We start from the raw sequence: 18,818 nt of genomic DNA on the forward strand, positions 1-18,818 counted from the left end.
TTTAAATCCTGTAACGTACGCGGTTTGTTTGCATACACCCTGTCCTTCGGTAAACCCCAGAGAAAAAATCCGGGCTGGTAAGGTCGGGGGATTTTGGGGGCCACATCTTTTTAGAGACGGTTCGATCGGAGATAAAGCTCTCAATCAGTTCCATGGACATGTTGGGCATGTGGCACGCCGCTGAATCCTGCTGAAAATAACCCTGTGTAAGTTCCACATCATCCAGCTGCTGCATGAAATCGTAAAGAATACGGCAGTATAAGGTGCTGTCCACGGTCGTGTCGAAGAAGATCGGTCCACTGATTCGTAAACCAGAAATGGCGCAGCACACACCCACTTTTTGTGGGTGCGGTGGTGATTCAGCAATCTCATGTGGATTTTCAGACGCCCAGATCCTGGAAATTTGTGCGTTTACATATCCTGATAGGTGGAACCATGCCACATCAATAAACCAAGTGATATCTAAAATTCTGGGGTTATCGTGCACGAATTCCCGAAACCATAAACAGTACCGTACCCGTTTATCTTTATCAACATCACCCAATTCCTGAACACTGGTGATCTTGTAGGGATGAAGATTCGCTTTCTTTGCAGCCCGTTGACACGTTGAATAAGAATACCCGGTTTCCTGGATTAGACGTAATGATTTCTTGGGAGACTGCAGTAACCTGTCCCGCAAAATTGCAATCGTTTCTTATGGCACTTTTGGGCGGTTTTAACACGTTCACTTAAAAGTGTCCCTGTCCTCTCCAATTTCTGAGCCAAGGACTGTACAGTCGATTTCGCTGGCTTCTTGCGAACTCCAAACTTCCTCCTGAATTCCAATTGTGTGTTTGCAATCGAGCCTGTCACCCAGTACGTGCGCACGAGAAACACTCGCTGTTCAACAGTGTACTCCATGTAAGATTTGAGGCTTTCACGGCGGTGACTATGAAGAAAGCAGTCTTCTGGGATTTGGCACCGTGTATATGTGGTGTTAACCGACGTTTCGGAGGAACGTATCGCCCCCATCTTCAGGGTTGAAGAAGTATAGGTAAATCTGCAAGCGACAACACCGTGAGACACGGACAGTCTGCTTGACCGTGTCTCACGGTGTTGTCGCTTGCAGATTTACCTATACTTCTTCAACCCTGAAGATGGGGGCGATACGTTCCTCCGAAACGTCGGTTAACACCACATATACACGGTGCCAATTCCCAGAAGACTGCTTTCTTCAGTGTACTCCATGACTGTCGCCTGCGCACTGCAGACACGTTTTGGCATTGTCCTTGACCTTGCAGCATAAGGGCTGCCACTTGCCGGATCATGCGCACACCATTCGACTCAGCACGGCCCACGGATTATTATGTCGTAATTGTGAGCGGTTATATGCATCACCTGCGGAATTATTAGCAAATTCATCGGGCCGGTTCTATACGATTCACCCTGGCACGAAATTTTCAGGTCTTGTTTTAATATATATTATCATTTTTACTGAACGACTGTACGCCAAGAAGTTTGTTTCGTCATATATGCAAAAATTAAGTAATGATTACGGCTGTACAATATTTATGGAGGCGAGCCCACTCTTATTACAATCTATATATAATTATCATAAAGAACAGATTCAATATGTTGTCTCGCTACTCTATTGGATTTCATGTTCCAACTACTTCCGGTGTATGAATACGTATCTTCCACAATCCTCTTACTGTAATCAAGCAGAGAGACATGACTTGGTGTCTCAATAAACTTATGCATAACACCCAAGGTCAGATGACCATTAAATCGTTTAATGGATCTCAATATTGCGTCGTCGACTCATTTAAGTTTAGTGCAAATAATTACATCACACATGCTAAATATTAGTTGGAAAACTTGTAGGGAAGATATTATATCTATGGGAGATACAGAAACATATGGGAGGATGATATTAAAGTAGATCTTAGTGAAACAGAGCATGAGGACTAGACTCATCTGCCTAAGGGTAAATTCTAGTGAATTCTATGGTACTGAATTTTGGGGTTCCATAAAAGACTACAAAATCGAGTACCTACTCGACAACTGATTTATCTACAAGGACTAAACGCTATGGAGGCATTTCATGTATCCCAACTAATGGGCCGAGGGCACCAACAATAACATACACATACACATATGTCTGTTTCAAGATTTCCGACAACTAAGCTAAGCCCAGTTACACTCCTTATTTGCGGTTCGAAGAACAAAGTCCTCTTTAGTAACTTAACACCATTTAACAGTCACATGCATACCAACCAGAAAGAATTGACATTAGCTTACTTGTGACTTCTGGCTTAACGCTATCTCATAATCATCTTGGGTTTCGGTCGGTGGCTCCATCTCGCTACAGCGACGACTTACGCCTTCAGATCGGACTACATCCCCGCATTCAGGCTCAGTCCTGACTGACCCTTCACGATTTCCACCTGCAAATACAGAGCAGTATGACCACCAAGATGATATAATGCAACTCTGAGGTCAGAAAACCGCTACAAATCACAATGTAAAATGTGCTTATGAAATCTTACATTCATTTGGTACATAGAGAGAAATCCTTTCACGGCTGTGCACTACTTGACGACCGGCGTACCGCCGGCTGCGAGGCGCATAAGAATGTTGCCAATGAATCAGTCAGGAAGCTTATTAACTTTGTGGACCGCTTGACAGTATTATGTTTCACAGCGAGCAGTGCGGTCCATTCGTGGCAATTTGTTTACGATTTGTCGGCACTGGGCGGCAGTTACCAGCTACATTAGCCCTTTGTTCTCAGTACAATTAGTGGGCCATGTGGTAGGTCATGGTACGGTATACTTTGTAGCAAGGGTATCCAAACTACGACCCGCGGGCCACATCTGGCCCGCGATGTGATTTTATGCGGCCCGCGAAAGAATTGTGCAGAAATGCGCCAATTGAACTAATTTTCCAATGAGTAGTGGTAAATGTGAATCCGAGATTACTGACCTGACATATTATACTGCAGTTCGATGGCTTAGCTGTGGAAAGGTTCTTTCGCGCTTCTCTCAGCTCAGAAATTAAATTGATATATTTCTTACCGAGAAAAACCATCACGAACCACTTTTATCATATACCGAGTGGCTTTAGAAATTAGCATTTTTTTTTCCTGATCTGGTGAACCATATGAACCATTTGAATTTAAAGTTGCAGGGTGAAAATAACCTAGTCTGTGATTTATTTACACTTATCAAGGCATTCACAGCAAAGCTTATACTTCTGGAAAGCCAAGTGAAAAATTGTAATTTTGTTCATATGCTATACTGTGCAGAGTTGCATAAAAAGGATGAAGCAGAATTTCCTTCCTTGTGTGCAAATTTAGTCATTTCAGATTAGAAAAAACAGTTTCGGAAGCGATTTGCTGATATGGATGCCAGTGCTCAGGAAATCAGATTGTTTCAAAATCCGTTTGACTGTGATGCTGCAGATGTCCCAAGTCAAATTCAAATGGAAATTATTGAACTTCAAGAAAATTATCATATTAAAGACAAATACAAGGAAGGAAATTTGATCGAATTTTATACATTTCTGAACTCTGAGCAATTTCTAAATTTAAAGAAAATTGCTTGTAAATTTATCTCCATTTTGGGGACAACATATCTGTGTGGACAAACGCTTTCCCAGATGAAGTACATCAAGTCGAAATACAGGGCAAATTTATCAGATGAACATTTAAATTCGCTACTTGTGATTAGCGTTTCAAAATTCGAACCTCAATTTAATGAGATTTTAAGAATGCAAAACGAGTTCCATCATTCACATTAATTGTTTTATTATAATTTGATGAAAATATGAGCATTTGCTGCTATTGTCTGTTGTCATCAATATACGATAATTTATTCTCACGTACTTTGTATTTAGTTTATGAAATTCTGTGCTTTCAATAAAACTCATATACCTAGAGTTATTAATTTCTCATTTTATCCGGCCCGTTGAAAGTGCTGAATTACCTAATGTGGCCCGAGGTTCGAAAAGTTTGGAGACCCCTGCTTAAGAGCAACGTGTATTTCTGTAAGACACGTGTGTGAGTTAGGGACCTGCTGGAAAGTGCAGACGTAAATTTTGTAATGAAAGAGTTCCCAGCAGACAAACAATTCACAATTTCGTGAATAAATTTAGATAAATGGGACTCTAGACAAGAAATAAAAACATAAGCACCGAGTTCTTACTGAAAAGTTAGATGACATAAGAGCCAAACTTGAACGTTCACCTAGAAAATCTTTATAAATATATATTGTTTGCATCCTGTTGAGTGAATTACAACTAACAAGATATTAATACATATTAGATGTTCAGCCATCAACACAACAAATATTTTCATTGATTGATTTAAATGTTATTTAAGTCGTTCAAAAACGATTGACACTCCCTCCTTAACTCCGGAAAAGTAGCAGTGTCAAATGCGAGCCGGTGTATATGGGAAGACATACTACAGCGCCGCCTATGGCCACGAGATGATGTTGCTACTGCGCACAGGTCGAACAGTGCTGCGCAATCCGTTGCGGTGTGCAGGTGCAGTCGTGGACAACGCTTAGACAACATGGAAGCAGACAATCACAGGCAGCAGTGGACTGTGTGGTTTCTCTGGAGGGGAGGAGTGGTTGCTTCACACATTCACACAGGGTTAGCAGCCGTATGTGGGGATGCAGCACCAAGCCGCAGAACCGTGTTTCGCTGGATAGCAGAGTTCAAAAAGGGCAAGGACTGTGCGGAAAAAGGCAAAAGCAGTGGGCGTCCAGCAACAGCATGCACACCAGACAGTACCCAGCGCGTGTCCGGCTTGATACCGGAGAACAGGCGCATCACTTATGATGAACTAGAGAACGCAACAGGTTTGTCACACGGAACACTGCACACCATCATCCATCGGGACTTGAAGATGAAAAAGGTCTGTGCTCAATGGGTGCCCCATTCTCTCACAATTGTGCAGAGTCAGAAGCGTGTGGAGACATGTCAACAGTTGCTGCAGCTGTATAGCGCGGATCTGGCAGAGTTCTTTGAGTGTCTAGTCACCGTCAACGAGTCATGGTTCTGGCACGAGACTCCAGAAAAGAAACGCCAGTCCCTGGAGTGGAAGCACGCTGGGAGCCCTCCTCCAATGAAGTCACGACCAGGACTATTCGTCCGGAAGCAAATGGCGACTGTGTTCTGGGTTCAGCAGGGGATCCTTCTGTTGGATTGGCTGTCCCCAATACAATCATCGACAGTGATCGGTACTGCAATTCACTGCGATAACGCGGCCACGGAAAATGGGGGCGCGGCGTTCTTCTCCAACACGACAATGTGCGGCCACATGGCAGTCAGCAGACCACTGCCACCCTGGGTGCTCTAGGGTACACCGTGCTGCCTCATCTGCCATACTCGCCCGATCTTGCCCCTAGCGACTACGCTCTAATCGATGCAATGAAAGACGTTCACCTCCAACAACGAGCTTCAGGCAGTTGTCCAGCAGTGGCGCCGGGAATGGTCCGCTGTGCAAGTACGGAAACTGCCGGAACGAGGGCAAAGGTGCAGAGACACTGGCGGGGAATACCCCTAATATAATCTGTACGTATTTTGTTCCAATAAATGGTTACTGTGAAGAAAAAACATTGAGTGTCAATCATTTTTGAACGCCCCTAGTAATAGCACGTTTAGTGGTGGATCGAATATAGTAACATAGTCTTAACTAAATACAAGCGCAGGGCATAGTAACACCAGAGAATGAATCGTTTCTGCAAATGATATAAGAAATTACACAAAAACTAATATGAAGACCTCATGTATGAGAGCAGTCTATTGCAACATGAAACATACAGCTGTCTACTGCTCGTAACGACAAACTTATTTTAAGTTAATTTTTAATTCTTAATGGAAACTTTTATTTTAATCTCAATGAACTTATACTGAAATGCAATTAAATAATAACAAGTACACATAGAATCTAGATGTACATCATTGGGTATCTATTTTACTTCATACATTACGTATGTAAACCAGGAATATATTTAATACAACGCGAGTGCAATGTTAGTACTTGTTAAGGTCATGCGTTACAAGTAAAATTAATTGTGTTGTCTGAAGAACACCTGAAGGTGACCCTCTGAGGAACGAAACATGTAGTGTTGATTTTAAATCAATCAATAAAAACATTTCTTGCGTTGACAGCTGAACATGAAAAAACCTAGAAAATCACTGAAAAGTCTAGCTTGAAAGACTAGGGTGTCAATGTCTAGTGTATGAAGTGCAACACAATTTCTGAAGCTTAGACCCTATAAAACAACAGCAATCCGCGATCCAGCTACCAGAATTCATTTTTGTGGTTTGTTTCTACAGTCTGTCGTTGAAAGTGAGATCGATAAGCAATCGACATTCTATTCTGGTTTCACTTGCAGGAATACAAAAATACGCAAAATTATCGATACTGGAATTCACAGAATCCACATCTAACCCACACACAGAGTCCTGCTGCATCCAGTGATAGTTGGTGTCTGGTGTGCTGTAAATGCAAGGAGTGTTGGACCTCTTGTTGTAACGGATCAAATAATTGCGAAAGGTATGTAGAGGCCATTCTCGGGAAATTCTTTCCAAAGTTAACGATAACAAAACAAACTCCGTGGCCTGTAGTCCGCAAGCGAACTATACCTACCGAGCGACCGTCGCTTTTCGGCGAAGTTAGTGCAAACTTTAGCGGATAGAGGGTATCGCGTGGTCAGCGCAAAGGATCCCCACAGCCGTTAATCTCGGTTTTCTAGACCGGAGCCGCTATTTCCTTAAAATAGATCCTCAATTATCTTCACGAGGCTGAGTGGACCCCGTTCCAGACCTACTAATTCTTAGAAAATCTGGTAGCGCTGGGAATCGAACCCAGGACCTCTGGATCTGTAGCAAGGAACTCCGACCACTAGACCACAGGAAAAAGAACTGTATGGCTGGTTTGACCGAGGCTCAGCTACTGCCAACCCTGCACGTATGTCTATGCAGGGCTTTGTCTGATGTCTTCGGGAGCAGAATTATCAGCAGTGATATCTGACCAGCACGTTCACCTGATCTTACTCATTGTGATTCTTCTACTGGGTTGTTTGAAGGACAAAGTTTACAGCAGTAACTATCGCACAGAAGAACTAAAAGAAAATGTTCGTGCGGAAATTGCAAATATTCCTGCAGAAGTTTCAAATGTCTGCGTGTAGAGGGACAGCATTTTCAACACTCCTTGTGATTTGCGAACTGTAACTACTTCATTCCGAAGGCTATCGGCCGACAGACATATTGATTCACTGGCAAAATTCGTATGCGCCTCGCAGCCGCCAGTTCACCGGCCACCGTGAAGCGCGGAGCCGTGAACCGTTCAACAGAAGTAAAGAACTCCCTGTAGTTACTAAAGCTTTCAATAGCAAGTACTGTGAAAACCCAATGACGCCTATCTTCCTAAATAATTCACATGTACAGACACGCTGAGATTGGTCTTGTGCATAATTTCAACTACCATCGAAACCCAGAGAGGTGGTTAGGAATAACCCCAATCTTAAGCACCGCTACAACATTTATAACTTCAGACAGGGCAAGTACTATGAAGAAGGTTGTGTAATTTCCACAAACCTATCGTTGGTCTCAAAGTCAAAAACTTAAAATGAATTATGTTAACAACCTTTTGCATCGCATACTGTCACGTGTAGGCAGTGACAGTTTCCGCGTGAAGATCCGTTATTAGGAGACGACAAGTGGACGACAGAATCCTAGTGCGTGCGCAACGGTGAACAGGAAAGATGTAATTCAGCGATAGAGCTGTACTGCGTGTAACTGAGTGTGATTAAGAGAGCGTGTGTAACAAAGTGGCTAATAACATCAATTACTAATACGAACGACGTCTTCAGTAGCCAAACATGCTACAACTGGTGTCAGAAAGTGGTTACGAACTTAAACACGCTAGAATTTAGGACGAATTATTGAATTATTATAATTATTGAAGTGCAATGAGTATTTTACACTGTCACTTGAATAAAATGTGAGACACGGAATTCCTGAAAGCCATACTGACCGAAAATGACGCCAACATGAAAACCTTTAATGAAATGATGGAGATGTGAAAGGCTGAAAGAAAAGCCTACGAGGAGAAGAGGATGGCATGTCTGGAGTGCAAGGACCCAGCCTCAGAGAAAATGGAATCCGAAGTGGAACACCAAGAAGTCCCCAAGGAAGATGCCGTAGGGACGGAAGAAGAGGCACGGGGCCAAAAGTTAGCTGCAGGGCGACGTGAAGAACTGTAGGAACTGACCCGAGGAGATTGTGGATCTCGGAGGAAATTGGCTGCCGCCTGCAGGCAGGTGTCCCGCCGTGCAACAGTGGCATGGCGCAAGAGGAACATCTTCAGGAAATCTTGGACCCAAAGAAATTGTGGACCGCAGCCGGAAGGAAGGTTACCCGCTGTGCAGGAGACAGGCGTAATGAGCAGAACAAGAACGATGTCGCACCATGAAGTCCGAAAGGAGTGACATTCGTCAGGATACGTTGGAAGGGCCCGAAATGCAACAATGGCATACGGGACCGAGGACTGAAACAGCAGCTACGGGGCAGTAAGCAAATAAAGGACCCAAGTATAAGACGGCAGCTGCATCATAAGATCTAAAGAGGAGAAGACTTCGTCAGGAAGGCTTTCGTACTGCAGTTCGGGAAGCGAGCAGCCGGATCGTCTGTCAGGTCACGAAAAATTGACCACCTTGTGGAGGGGTCGGCCCCCTGAGAAGCGAAGAAAGAAACAACATTAGCGTAAGAGTAGCCGGATAAATGGAAGCACCGACCACTCTAGGAGTTAAGGCCCCCACCAAAGAAAGAGAGAAAATATAAACTATGTATGACGGTGATATATCTGGATCTCCTGGCACCATAGCAGAGAACCGCTTGGGACGACCTGCCCTTAAGAAGGGAGCGGATGTAGCGATAGTAAAACGGACAACGGAAAGGAAACAAACACCGAGCCATAGAAAAAAAAGTTGTAAGCACAGCCCTCGGAAGAAAAGGAACGGTGATGCACTGTTAGGCTATTCGGGACGAACAGCCTTAAGGAGGGAGCAGTGTGACATGTCAACCCGTTGTTGGGCAACGGGATGTGGAACGAGTTACCACGAAGACAGACTCTTGATGAACAGCCGGTTGCTAAATTACAAACAGTGTAACGACGTTATGCAACCCGCTTCTAAGCACCAGCCGATAAACGATACTCCCGCGCATGCGCGATGACGTCATACTGCTGTGGTGACTAGCGGTCACGTGACATATACGTTTCCACAAGTGACGTCACATATACCACACCGAGAGCGTTGCTATGCAACGGTCGGTAAACACTCCTTCCATGCAACAATGAGGACGAGCTGCGTTTTCCGCGCTGTCCGGTTCGAGGCTACATGGCGAGACCGATCCACAGATGGGCACTAGAGTGGCGGAAGCAGGCGAATGGAACCAGGAATACAGGAGGTCGCCCTGTGAGGATGTCAAGTGTTATTTAAAAGACTTCGTGTGTGCGACGGTGCAGTGATACTGGAAGATTTTAGGTGTAATACTTGTAGTGATTTGAGTGCTAGTTTCTATGTTGAGATCCGTTGCTAGGAGTCGACTAGCAGAGACTGAGAATCCGAGTGCGTATGCAATGGTGAACTTCAAATTTTGTAAATCAGCGATAGCGCCGTAATTTAAGTGTAATTAAGAGAGTGTGTGTGTAACTAAGTGGTTAATATATCCAATAATCCGAACTATAACCCGACTTCGATATTCTTTAATCGGTCATTCTGTCCAGACCGGTCATCCAGTTTTGTCTGCATTCATCCATTTTATGTTGTAGAGACTGTATTTTCAGTTGTTTTCTAATATACTCCTTACTTATATCGTGTAGTATAATGCAGCCTTTAACTTGCCTTAGGTAAAGTTTTGTATTTAATTTCGAAATTCATATCTGCCCTTTCTGTTGTAAAAGGTAAAGCTATCCCTACAACAGGCCGAGAAGGCCCATAGGCTTGTGAGACGTCGAGCATCCCACATTTTCTAGACAATCGGCTCACAGATGGCGGTAAGATTGTCAGACTTACGCACCGGCCGCCCTTTACCCCCGGTACTCATTTCTGTTAGAGCCTCAGTCGACCCCAGGACCATAGTGCGGCTGGAAGGATTAGGTAAATTGAACAAAATCCAATGACTTCATCGGGAATCGAACTCACGACCTTCCGGCCTGTAGCATATTGCCTCAACGAACTACGCTACCGAGTGCCCCCCCTTCTGTTCTCCATATGCTATTTCAGCTCATAATATTTGACAGGAAGAACACGGCACACAGAAGCTGACTGGCATCATTCAAAGAGGGCGGTAGTTAAGACAAAGAGTATTTAGGGCTATAGCAGAGGGAATCAAAAAGACTGAAAATATAAAATTGAAAACTTCAAGAGGCAACAGGAAGCGCAAAGGAAACTAAGTAAAGTGTACCAGTGACAGAATGGTACAAGACCGTACTGAATACAGAAAACAGGGAAAACAGAAAGAGAAAGCTAGGAATGGCGGTGCGGCAGGAAGTGTTTCGGAACCTGAGAAGTGAAGTAACACATCAATGATTGATGTGGTTCAAGAAATTCAATGAAAATAACACAGAGAAATGTTAAAAAAACTGTAAAAAAACTGTCGGTGGGATATAATGTGCCGGAATATTTATCACAAAACAAACAATAGAGAACACAAAAGAATATAACTTACTAGTACACTTACTGTTTTTAGACTAAAAAAAATGAAAACATACGATAAGGTTAGTTAAGCTAAATTACGGACCGCTCTAACAGTAAACAGCTATAATGTACTTCAAACTGCCGCACATATCCCGTGTGATTGTGAGGCCTTAGCTTATTTAAGACTACGTCACTTTGGTCAATATTTTATGGAACCAAGTGACTATTTCGACGCCCCCACGTACAAAATCCTGCGCTTCATTCGAAGCACGGGATTGCTGAGGGGATAATCAAAAGCACAATAGACCACTGTAGGTCGCGGTGCAAGGGCCGAGAAGGCCCACCCCTCATACATACATACATACATACATACATACATACATTCATACCTTCAAATCCCTGTATGATCGGTAAGGAATGACCTTTAGTAATCAACAAGTGGTTACGCCAAGTACGTGGGCTCTCCACAATACTGATATACTGATTACCCTCTGCATATAAAAAGTACTACAGAGATAGAAAATGGTGCAATCAGATAATAAAACTGGGAAATAATCCATTTATTATCAATATTATTTGCAGACGACCATATATTTCTGGCGAATAAAAATAATTTACAACAAAGGGTAGTAAACTGGGAAAAACATTACAAGCATATGGTATGACAATTGAGGGGACACGTATGAGGAGAAGTTCGAATTGTTATCAATGAAGAAATTATATAAAAGGTCAATTCCTTCGGATATCTGGGGTATAGTATGTCAACATATAAAATGAAGATGGATCTGCAAGAGAATATTCGAAAATATAATAAATTAAATAGAGTTATTAAAAGACATCTTTGAAAGATATAAAACCAGAAATACAATTCAGGGTACATAATGTGCTTTCAGAGGCCTGCCCTTATGTACGGAGTCAAACACAGACGATAAGATGCTAGGGCAAGAAACGGATAGAAACATCTCAAATTCTGTTTTGGGGGTCGGTGTTAGGAGTTATACTGAGGGGAGAAATTAAGTGAGGATGCATTAGAACGTTTGTAGACTGAAAATATAGTATATGAAACAGACATTAACAAAGTAACGGGAAGAAACCGGTACAAAAATTACCCTGAACGTTTACCGTCCTGTGGGAAGACGTGACCTAAGGGACAATTTTATTAGCCTCGGAACGGAACTTGTGGCCATTCCTTGCTATAGTAGTAGTAGTAGCAGTAGTGGCAGCAGTAGCAGTAGCAGTAGCAGTAGTAGTAGTAGAAGAAGAAGAATATAACAAGTCTTTCTGTAACGAGTGGAATATCGGTAAATTACAGGCACAGATGCGAATGACATAATCCTCTCTTCAAGAACAAGCAAAATATTTCATCGTTCCGGAGGAACAAGCTGTTTCCATCTTCAGGGTAGATTATATTTTCACCCTCAACTTTGGGGAAGTACGTTCCTCCAAACATTGGAAATCGTTTTCACTCCCAGCGGCGTGAGAACCCAGAAAAAAACTCGGAAAAATGAATATGGATCGTCATAAAATCACCAAATACTATGAAGTTAACGTTGTTGCTGTGTTTGCTGTCATATTAATAACATCCTGCTATCATAAACCTACCGACCGCAACTAAATACGGTGCACTCGTTGGGTAGTTTATTCATAAGCCAAGTCATTAACGCTGATGTGAATATTCAATTCATGTCAACGTCTTCTGGTCTCCCTATCCTGAGCCACAGCGATCCAGTCCATACCACCCCATCCTATATCTCTATGATGCATTTTAATATTGTCCACCCACTTACGTCTTGGTCTTCTTAGCAGTCTCTTTCCTTCTGGCTTTCCCACAAATATCCTATACCTATTCCTCTTCTCCTCAAATGGTGCTATATGCCCTGCCCATTTCTCCTATTACTTCTCTCTCAATATAAAGCAGAAGGTCTAAAACGTCTCATATAAAATTAACTGATGTCCATTTGTCGCAGATACAAATCTACCACTGCAGAATTTGGTAGCATATAAACAGCACAACAAAGTCGTCAATTGTTTTCACCTGCATTCCGTTAATTACACAACGCATCGTAAAATGATTCGAATGAAAACTGGAGATATAAAGTAACTTTATATGTTACATAATGTAAGAGCTACTCTATTTTATACAATGGACGTATATTTTAGAAAATGTATAATTTTTTTTTTTTAATTTAAGTCTGTCATTTAACGACGCTGTCAGTATCCACACTGCATAGCGTCTGATGAGGTAAGGAAGTGGAGCAGACGGTGAAATGAGCATTTGCAGAGGAAGCTGAAGTGGTCAAGGAAAACATGCCCCAATGCCACTCTGTCCATCACAGAATTGGTTTCGTGTAAAGTACAGAATATACTGAATCTGCACGAACTAAAACTTAATTCGACCGATAACTACAACTAAATCTAAGTGAAATCAGTTCAACGATTTCGGAATCGAAATATGTGGACGGACATTACTCCCCAACAGGCCTATGTATTAATTTTAGTGACCACGAGCGAAGAACGGACAACAAGATGTGTAAGGAAATGAACTGTTTAAGATGCAGAAATGTACGATTTCCATATATAAAGGTCAGATAAAAAGTAGTGGCAACATCTCTATAGTTCTGATATTACTTTATTATCTGAGGTAAAGACACTTACATTCCTTCAATATAATCGCCCCCCATGTGTACCACCTTCTGCGAAATTTGTGGAAGGCGTCGTACACCATCAGCGCGCCCACTTCTGTTGATGTCCAGCAGTGACCGCCCTACAGCACGAATAATCTCCTCTCTTGTGTTGTAACGTGTCCCTCACAGTGGTTCTTTCATTTTGGCAAAGAGATCATAATCGCACGGACTCATATCGCGTGAGTATGGCGGATGTTGCAGTATCTCCCATCCCCAGTGGCGAAGGAGATCCCTGATAGCGTCAGCAGTATGAGCCCTTGCATTGTCATGAAGGATGATGGGGTTCGTTGCCAAAAAGTGTCGTCGATTTCTCCTGAGTGCTGGACGAATATGATTAACCAGGAAATTTCAGTAGTAGACAGCGTTTACTGTCTGTCGTTGAGGTACAGTGTGGTGCAGTATCACTCCATCAGTGTCATATGACACAATGAACATAGCCTTCACATTACTCTACACTTTCTTTGGACGAGGAAAGCCAGGATGCTTCCACTCATTTGATTTTCCTTCAAGTGCGGTTCGTATGAGCGAGCACAAGTTTCGTCCAGAGTGACGATCCTTTCAAGGCAGTCGTCACCTTCCCTCTGGTACCGGTCCAACAAGCCCGGTGGAATTGCATCACATTGCCATTGTTGCACCTCGGACATTGTATGGGGTACCCAAAGCACTGCAATTTGGCGGTATTCAAGAATATCGTGCAGAATGTGGAGCACGGTTTTGTGACATACGCCTATCTCAGCAGCTAACTCCCGCGCAGCCCATCGACGATCGACATCCAGCAAAGAAGCAAGAAGCTGAACTGTGTGGTTGTCAACATGGGGTCGTCCTGAATGGCATCCCTCCCTTCACAGCAATTTCACCCATCGTGCCACTGTGCGATATGGCAAAGCAGCATCACCACATGCTTCTCGCAGTCCCTGATAACAGTTTTGTGCACTGTGACCTCGTGCAACTTCAATTTTTATCCAGGAGCGCTGTTCTTGTTTCGTAAATATGTTGTTAGGGTGCTTGACCTGGGCTCCTGCACTTCAAGACGATGCTCAATGCAACTTAGTGAAACACAACCAGAGCCACTCACTGCACTACTTCAACTGAACTTCTGCTGTCAGCTACAGAAGGCGCTAGTGCCATCTGACGCACATTTTTCATGTTACAGCAGTGTTGCCACTATTTTTTATCCAACCCTTGTAGACTGTGCGGGAAATGATCACTGGATGGGCCACTTACGATAACTACGAACATACAAGTTACGGAAATTAAATAGACGAGTTCTGCAACACACCAAGATATTAACGAAGAAAATAACCACGAAAAAAAAGGAGGGTATAGCAGTGTTGGCGCTGCAGACCCATTCGTGCCTAGGCCTGCTCTACTGTATAAGCTTTAAGATCCTCAAAGCGGTAGGACGGCTTCGATAGGGGGTAATGCCGTCATAGAGGGCCTGCATAAAACGCGAGCAATCTGCGTGTGCTTCGAACTCATAATTACGGTGCTTGACATTGATCACCTTAAACAACATGATCTTCAGGACTGATGCTCACTATCATGTAGTGCAGTAGCTCCAACATCACTGTCCCATATTTATCAGGTTTACATCAATCGTGACTTCACTGCAATCAGGCAGCTGCAGAAAACATCGCCATGCAGAATGCAAATGGACAGAATGAAGAGAACCAGTACCGCATCCTGCAAGTTCCTTTCGCACAAACCTCTTCAACACTAGCAACTGCAAGGAGATTTACAATGAACACGTCACTTGACATTCATTAGCATTAACTTTTTACAGCTGCTAATAATGATTGTTTAAATTACGTCACTAAATGTTGGCAAGAGAACAGATCCAAGTCAGAATGCAACATGTGGAGTGCACTGACTTGGCCAAGATGCAGTCCACGCCGTGTTTCCCACTGCGGTTCCTCATTCTTATTTCTATCTTCATGAAAAGCATGGGGGAGGTACACGGTCGGAGATCAGAATGCTTTTGAATGAAGAAATGGAAACGATATAACAGGAAGTTGTCGTGATCTTGCATCAAATATCTAATCCAGCACTCATATAGTGAGACTAAGAAAATAATTAAAAACTTCATTCATGACAGCAAATGTCCGCATCTAGAATGAAACCAAAAGCCTTCCAAATGCGAAGCAATAAAGGAAATAACTGCAACGTTCAGAAACATAAAGCGAAATGCACAGTGTTTTATGGCCCTGGGGTCGACTCAGCCTCTAACAGAAATGACTACCACGATTCTTCCTGGGGGGTAAAGGGCGGCCGGCGCGTAAGGCTGACAATCTCACCGCCATCTGAGCTGAATGACCAGAAAATGTGGGAGTCTCGATGTCTCACAACCCTATGGACCTCTAAGGCCTGTTACACGGATACCTTCACCTTTTTACAGCGTAATTCTGTATTTCAGCATCCTGTTGCAAATCTTTAATTAAACGTCTATGTATTCAGTCTGTCAGTAATGCAACAATCCTTAAAATATTCACCATTTAACACTTAACACAACATGTTTCGGCCATAGACGGCCGGACTGTGATATAGGCGGTCAATGTTTATAGCGTTTTATATTCTTTCTAACGATAACACCCAGAAATATCTAACATATAACGTGAATACATAGATGTTTTCTTTTAATGGAAAACTGAATCATAATCTCTAGCCAAATAAACACGACACTTATTTCACTTACCTTACCTGTTCAATTTTCTGTATTCTTGTGGCGGTCTACTTACTAATACGTGTAAGTGTAGCGTCACCGTCTGAAGAAACACACCGCTCCCAATAGCAACAATTGTTTCTCCAAGACGTTCGTACCCATGGACTAAACTAACGGGGTCATTATCTTTACCGTCGAGTCCCATCTACATTTTTCTCTTCAACGAAATAAGGTGCTCATAAATAAATGCTAAGCAGACGGAAATTTCTCATATTGCACTGATGTGTCGGATCAAGTCGACATACGTAAGTAGCACATGAGAACATGGCAAGCTCTTGTTTAGTCTTTAGTTGCAGGCGCGGGTGGCACGACCTCCTTGGACCTGCCTGTGAGCCTACTGCACCAGTCTCGGATGACAGATGCACATGGAACGTACATGGAATGATAAATGTTAGGGTAAAGAAGTGTTTGCAATTTATGCATCACAAATCCCACACAAGGTACGTGCGATAAAACCTGGACCACTGCGGTGAGAAGCCGGCGACTAAATGTCTGAGCTGTGGCACAGCCTTGCGAGCTATGAACTACATACAAATGAAATTGTGTCATTCAGGTCAACAAGTTACTTTACTCTTTATTTCTCGTTAACATGGGCAGTATTATTACCATCTCTGAGGTTACGGATATAGGTACGGTTTTCAAAGAAATTTTACCTTTCTTGGTAGGACTTGTCCGTTGCTTGTGGAAATGTTTTTCCAGGAATGACATCAACATCATGATGGTTGTCGGAAAACGCCTTCAAATCACACTACCGTTGAAAATGGGGCCTTCTATCTCCGCCGTTGGAGAAAACGACGTGCATGCCGCTGCGTCTTTCCCCGCTTACGGTAAGAGACACCAGACACTGATCATGTTTCAGATGTCAGCATATTATAACCGAAATTGTTTACCGTGCGAATTGATTTAGTACGATAATATTGCTGATATAATTCATCTTCAGTGACATACATCGTCATAATTACGGCTCATTAAATTTTGGTGTTCTCTGAAAATGTCCGTTATAATCTTCGTGGAACTGAAGACAATATTTATTAAGGCGTTTTTATAATTAACCTGTAGTGTTTCACGAAAGGAATGCTTCGTTAAGACAATGAATATTACTAATTAGAAGCTGAAAGTTCCGAAGTCGACTGCAGGTGATGACATGACACGGGAACACTATGACAGTTACAAGACCACCTGGGTACTGTCGCAACCCTAAACACTGACGCCCACCATTGCCAGCCGACGTTCACGAAAGCCCCTCGACAACTGCTTCTCAGTCACGACGGTCGCGATCCTAGAGTCTTCGTGCCGTTTCCATCGAGCAGATGCAAAAGCAGCGCTTGCGCTCGTACTGTCGGAAACGTAAGTACAGCTCGCGAAAAGTCAGAGGGGGGAGGTTTATTATACGAGAGAGCTTATAGGGCCTAGCCTATTAACACCATGTTAGGAAAACAAATTCAAAAATTAATTATCTAAATATGCTTACAGAACACCGATATAAGCCGAGATCGTGACAATTACACAGAACTCAGCAGGGGGACAGCCAGAGATTTTACGATACTATTACATCACTTTCGTAAGGCACTAGGCTAACCCACGGCAACCCTCTCTCACGACTGTCTCCGGCCCACTTGATCATAACGTGTGGTGCTGTTATTCAGATTTGCAGTATATTATTAATTACATAACACTTTAAGTTAGGCGATCTGTTATAGTCTTCGCAGTCATCTATAGGTCGCTATACACCGTGCGAAAGTCCGAATTTAGTTAATGTGTACGGCGTAAATGAAGGCGTAAGAACGGCTCGTTCGCCTTCAGTCCCTTTCGTTGGCGGAGCGCTACAGTAGTGTGGGCAGTAATTATTAGGGCATTCTTCCCTTTCGACCATTTGCCTTCATTTCCTTTTTATGCTTACTGATATTCCCATTCTATCCTGGAGCGAAAAAATACTGCAGAAATGTTAGTATCAAAGAAAAAAAATGTTTACGGGATCTATAAATTCATTTTATACAAAGAAGAATTATCCGCGCCTAGGAAAACATCGCCCAACTGATAGGCTGCGAGACGTCGGAAGTTGAGAGAAAAATGGATTCACTCTTGTGACCGTTCAGGCATGAAAAGCAAAAACAAGACAAAAAAAAAACAATTGAACGAACAGGAAAGAAACGTCATCGAACTTCAACTGGGGGAAAACGCCGAATTTGGCTGAATTAGAATGACCCTTGCAGTGCAGACGAACCAACAAACAGCGAAAAAGACGTGCAAGTTCGAGCATCCATCGTGTTCTTTCGCTTTCGTTTGCATAGTTCCCACTTTACGGCTGGTACCCGGCCTTCGACCGGGATATACGTAGTTGTCTTTTCTATCGTTATCACAACATACAGTGGCCAACACTTTAAAGGACGAATAACACCGAAATACTGTATTTAACGTTCATGACTGTCTGGACATCATACATCTGATTCCTTAGCAAATATGCAAGACAATCTCGGTCGCATTTTGATACGCACAAATTGAAGGAACAGGTTGCCCGTGCCTGTCTGTCCGCCCACAAGTTTCAACAAGAGCCGCTGGGTGCATTGCATTAACTGCATGTCGCTGGAGGCTACACCAAACTCGTACATTTAAATTCCGTACAAAATGTTATACCGGGGGCACGCAATAGTGTAGATGGCTGAGGCACTATGATACCAGCCGGAAGGATGCGGGTTCGATTCCCAATGGGGTCACTTGATT

General features: G+C 43.0%; 1 protein-coding gene across 1 annotated transcript in view; it reads right to left on the reverse strand.

Annotated features, from left to right (window-relative positions):
- The window catches only part of LOC111866609, a gene marked incomplete at its 3' end in the record, with an annotated part of 37,873 nt that extends 20,542 nt beyond the window's left edge, over positions 1 to 17,331 (reverse strand). The window contains exons 1-2 of the mRNA XM_023855733.1: positions 16,751 to 17,331; positions 2,281 to 2,426 (exon numbers count right to left, since the gene is read on the reverse strand). Coding sequence (XP_023711501.1) covers positions 2,281 to 2,426; positions 16,751 to 16,814 — 210 coding nt within the window. The remainder of the gene's footprint in view (positions 1 to 2,280; positions 2,427 to 16,750) is intronic.
- Between the last annotated feature and the right edge of the window lie 1,487 nt (positions 17,332 to 18,818).

This window comes from Cryptotermes secundus, unplaced genomic scaffold (genome assembly GCF_002891405.2).
Source record: "Cryptotermes secundus unplaced genomic scaffold, Csec_1.0 scaffold1232, whole genome shotgun sequence".
Taxonomy (NCBI): Eukaryota; Metazoa; Arthropoda; class Insecta; order Blattodea; family Kalotermitidae; genus Cryptotermes; species Cryptotermes secundus.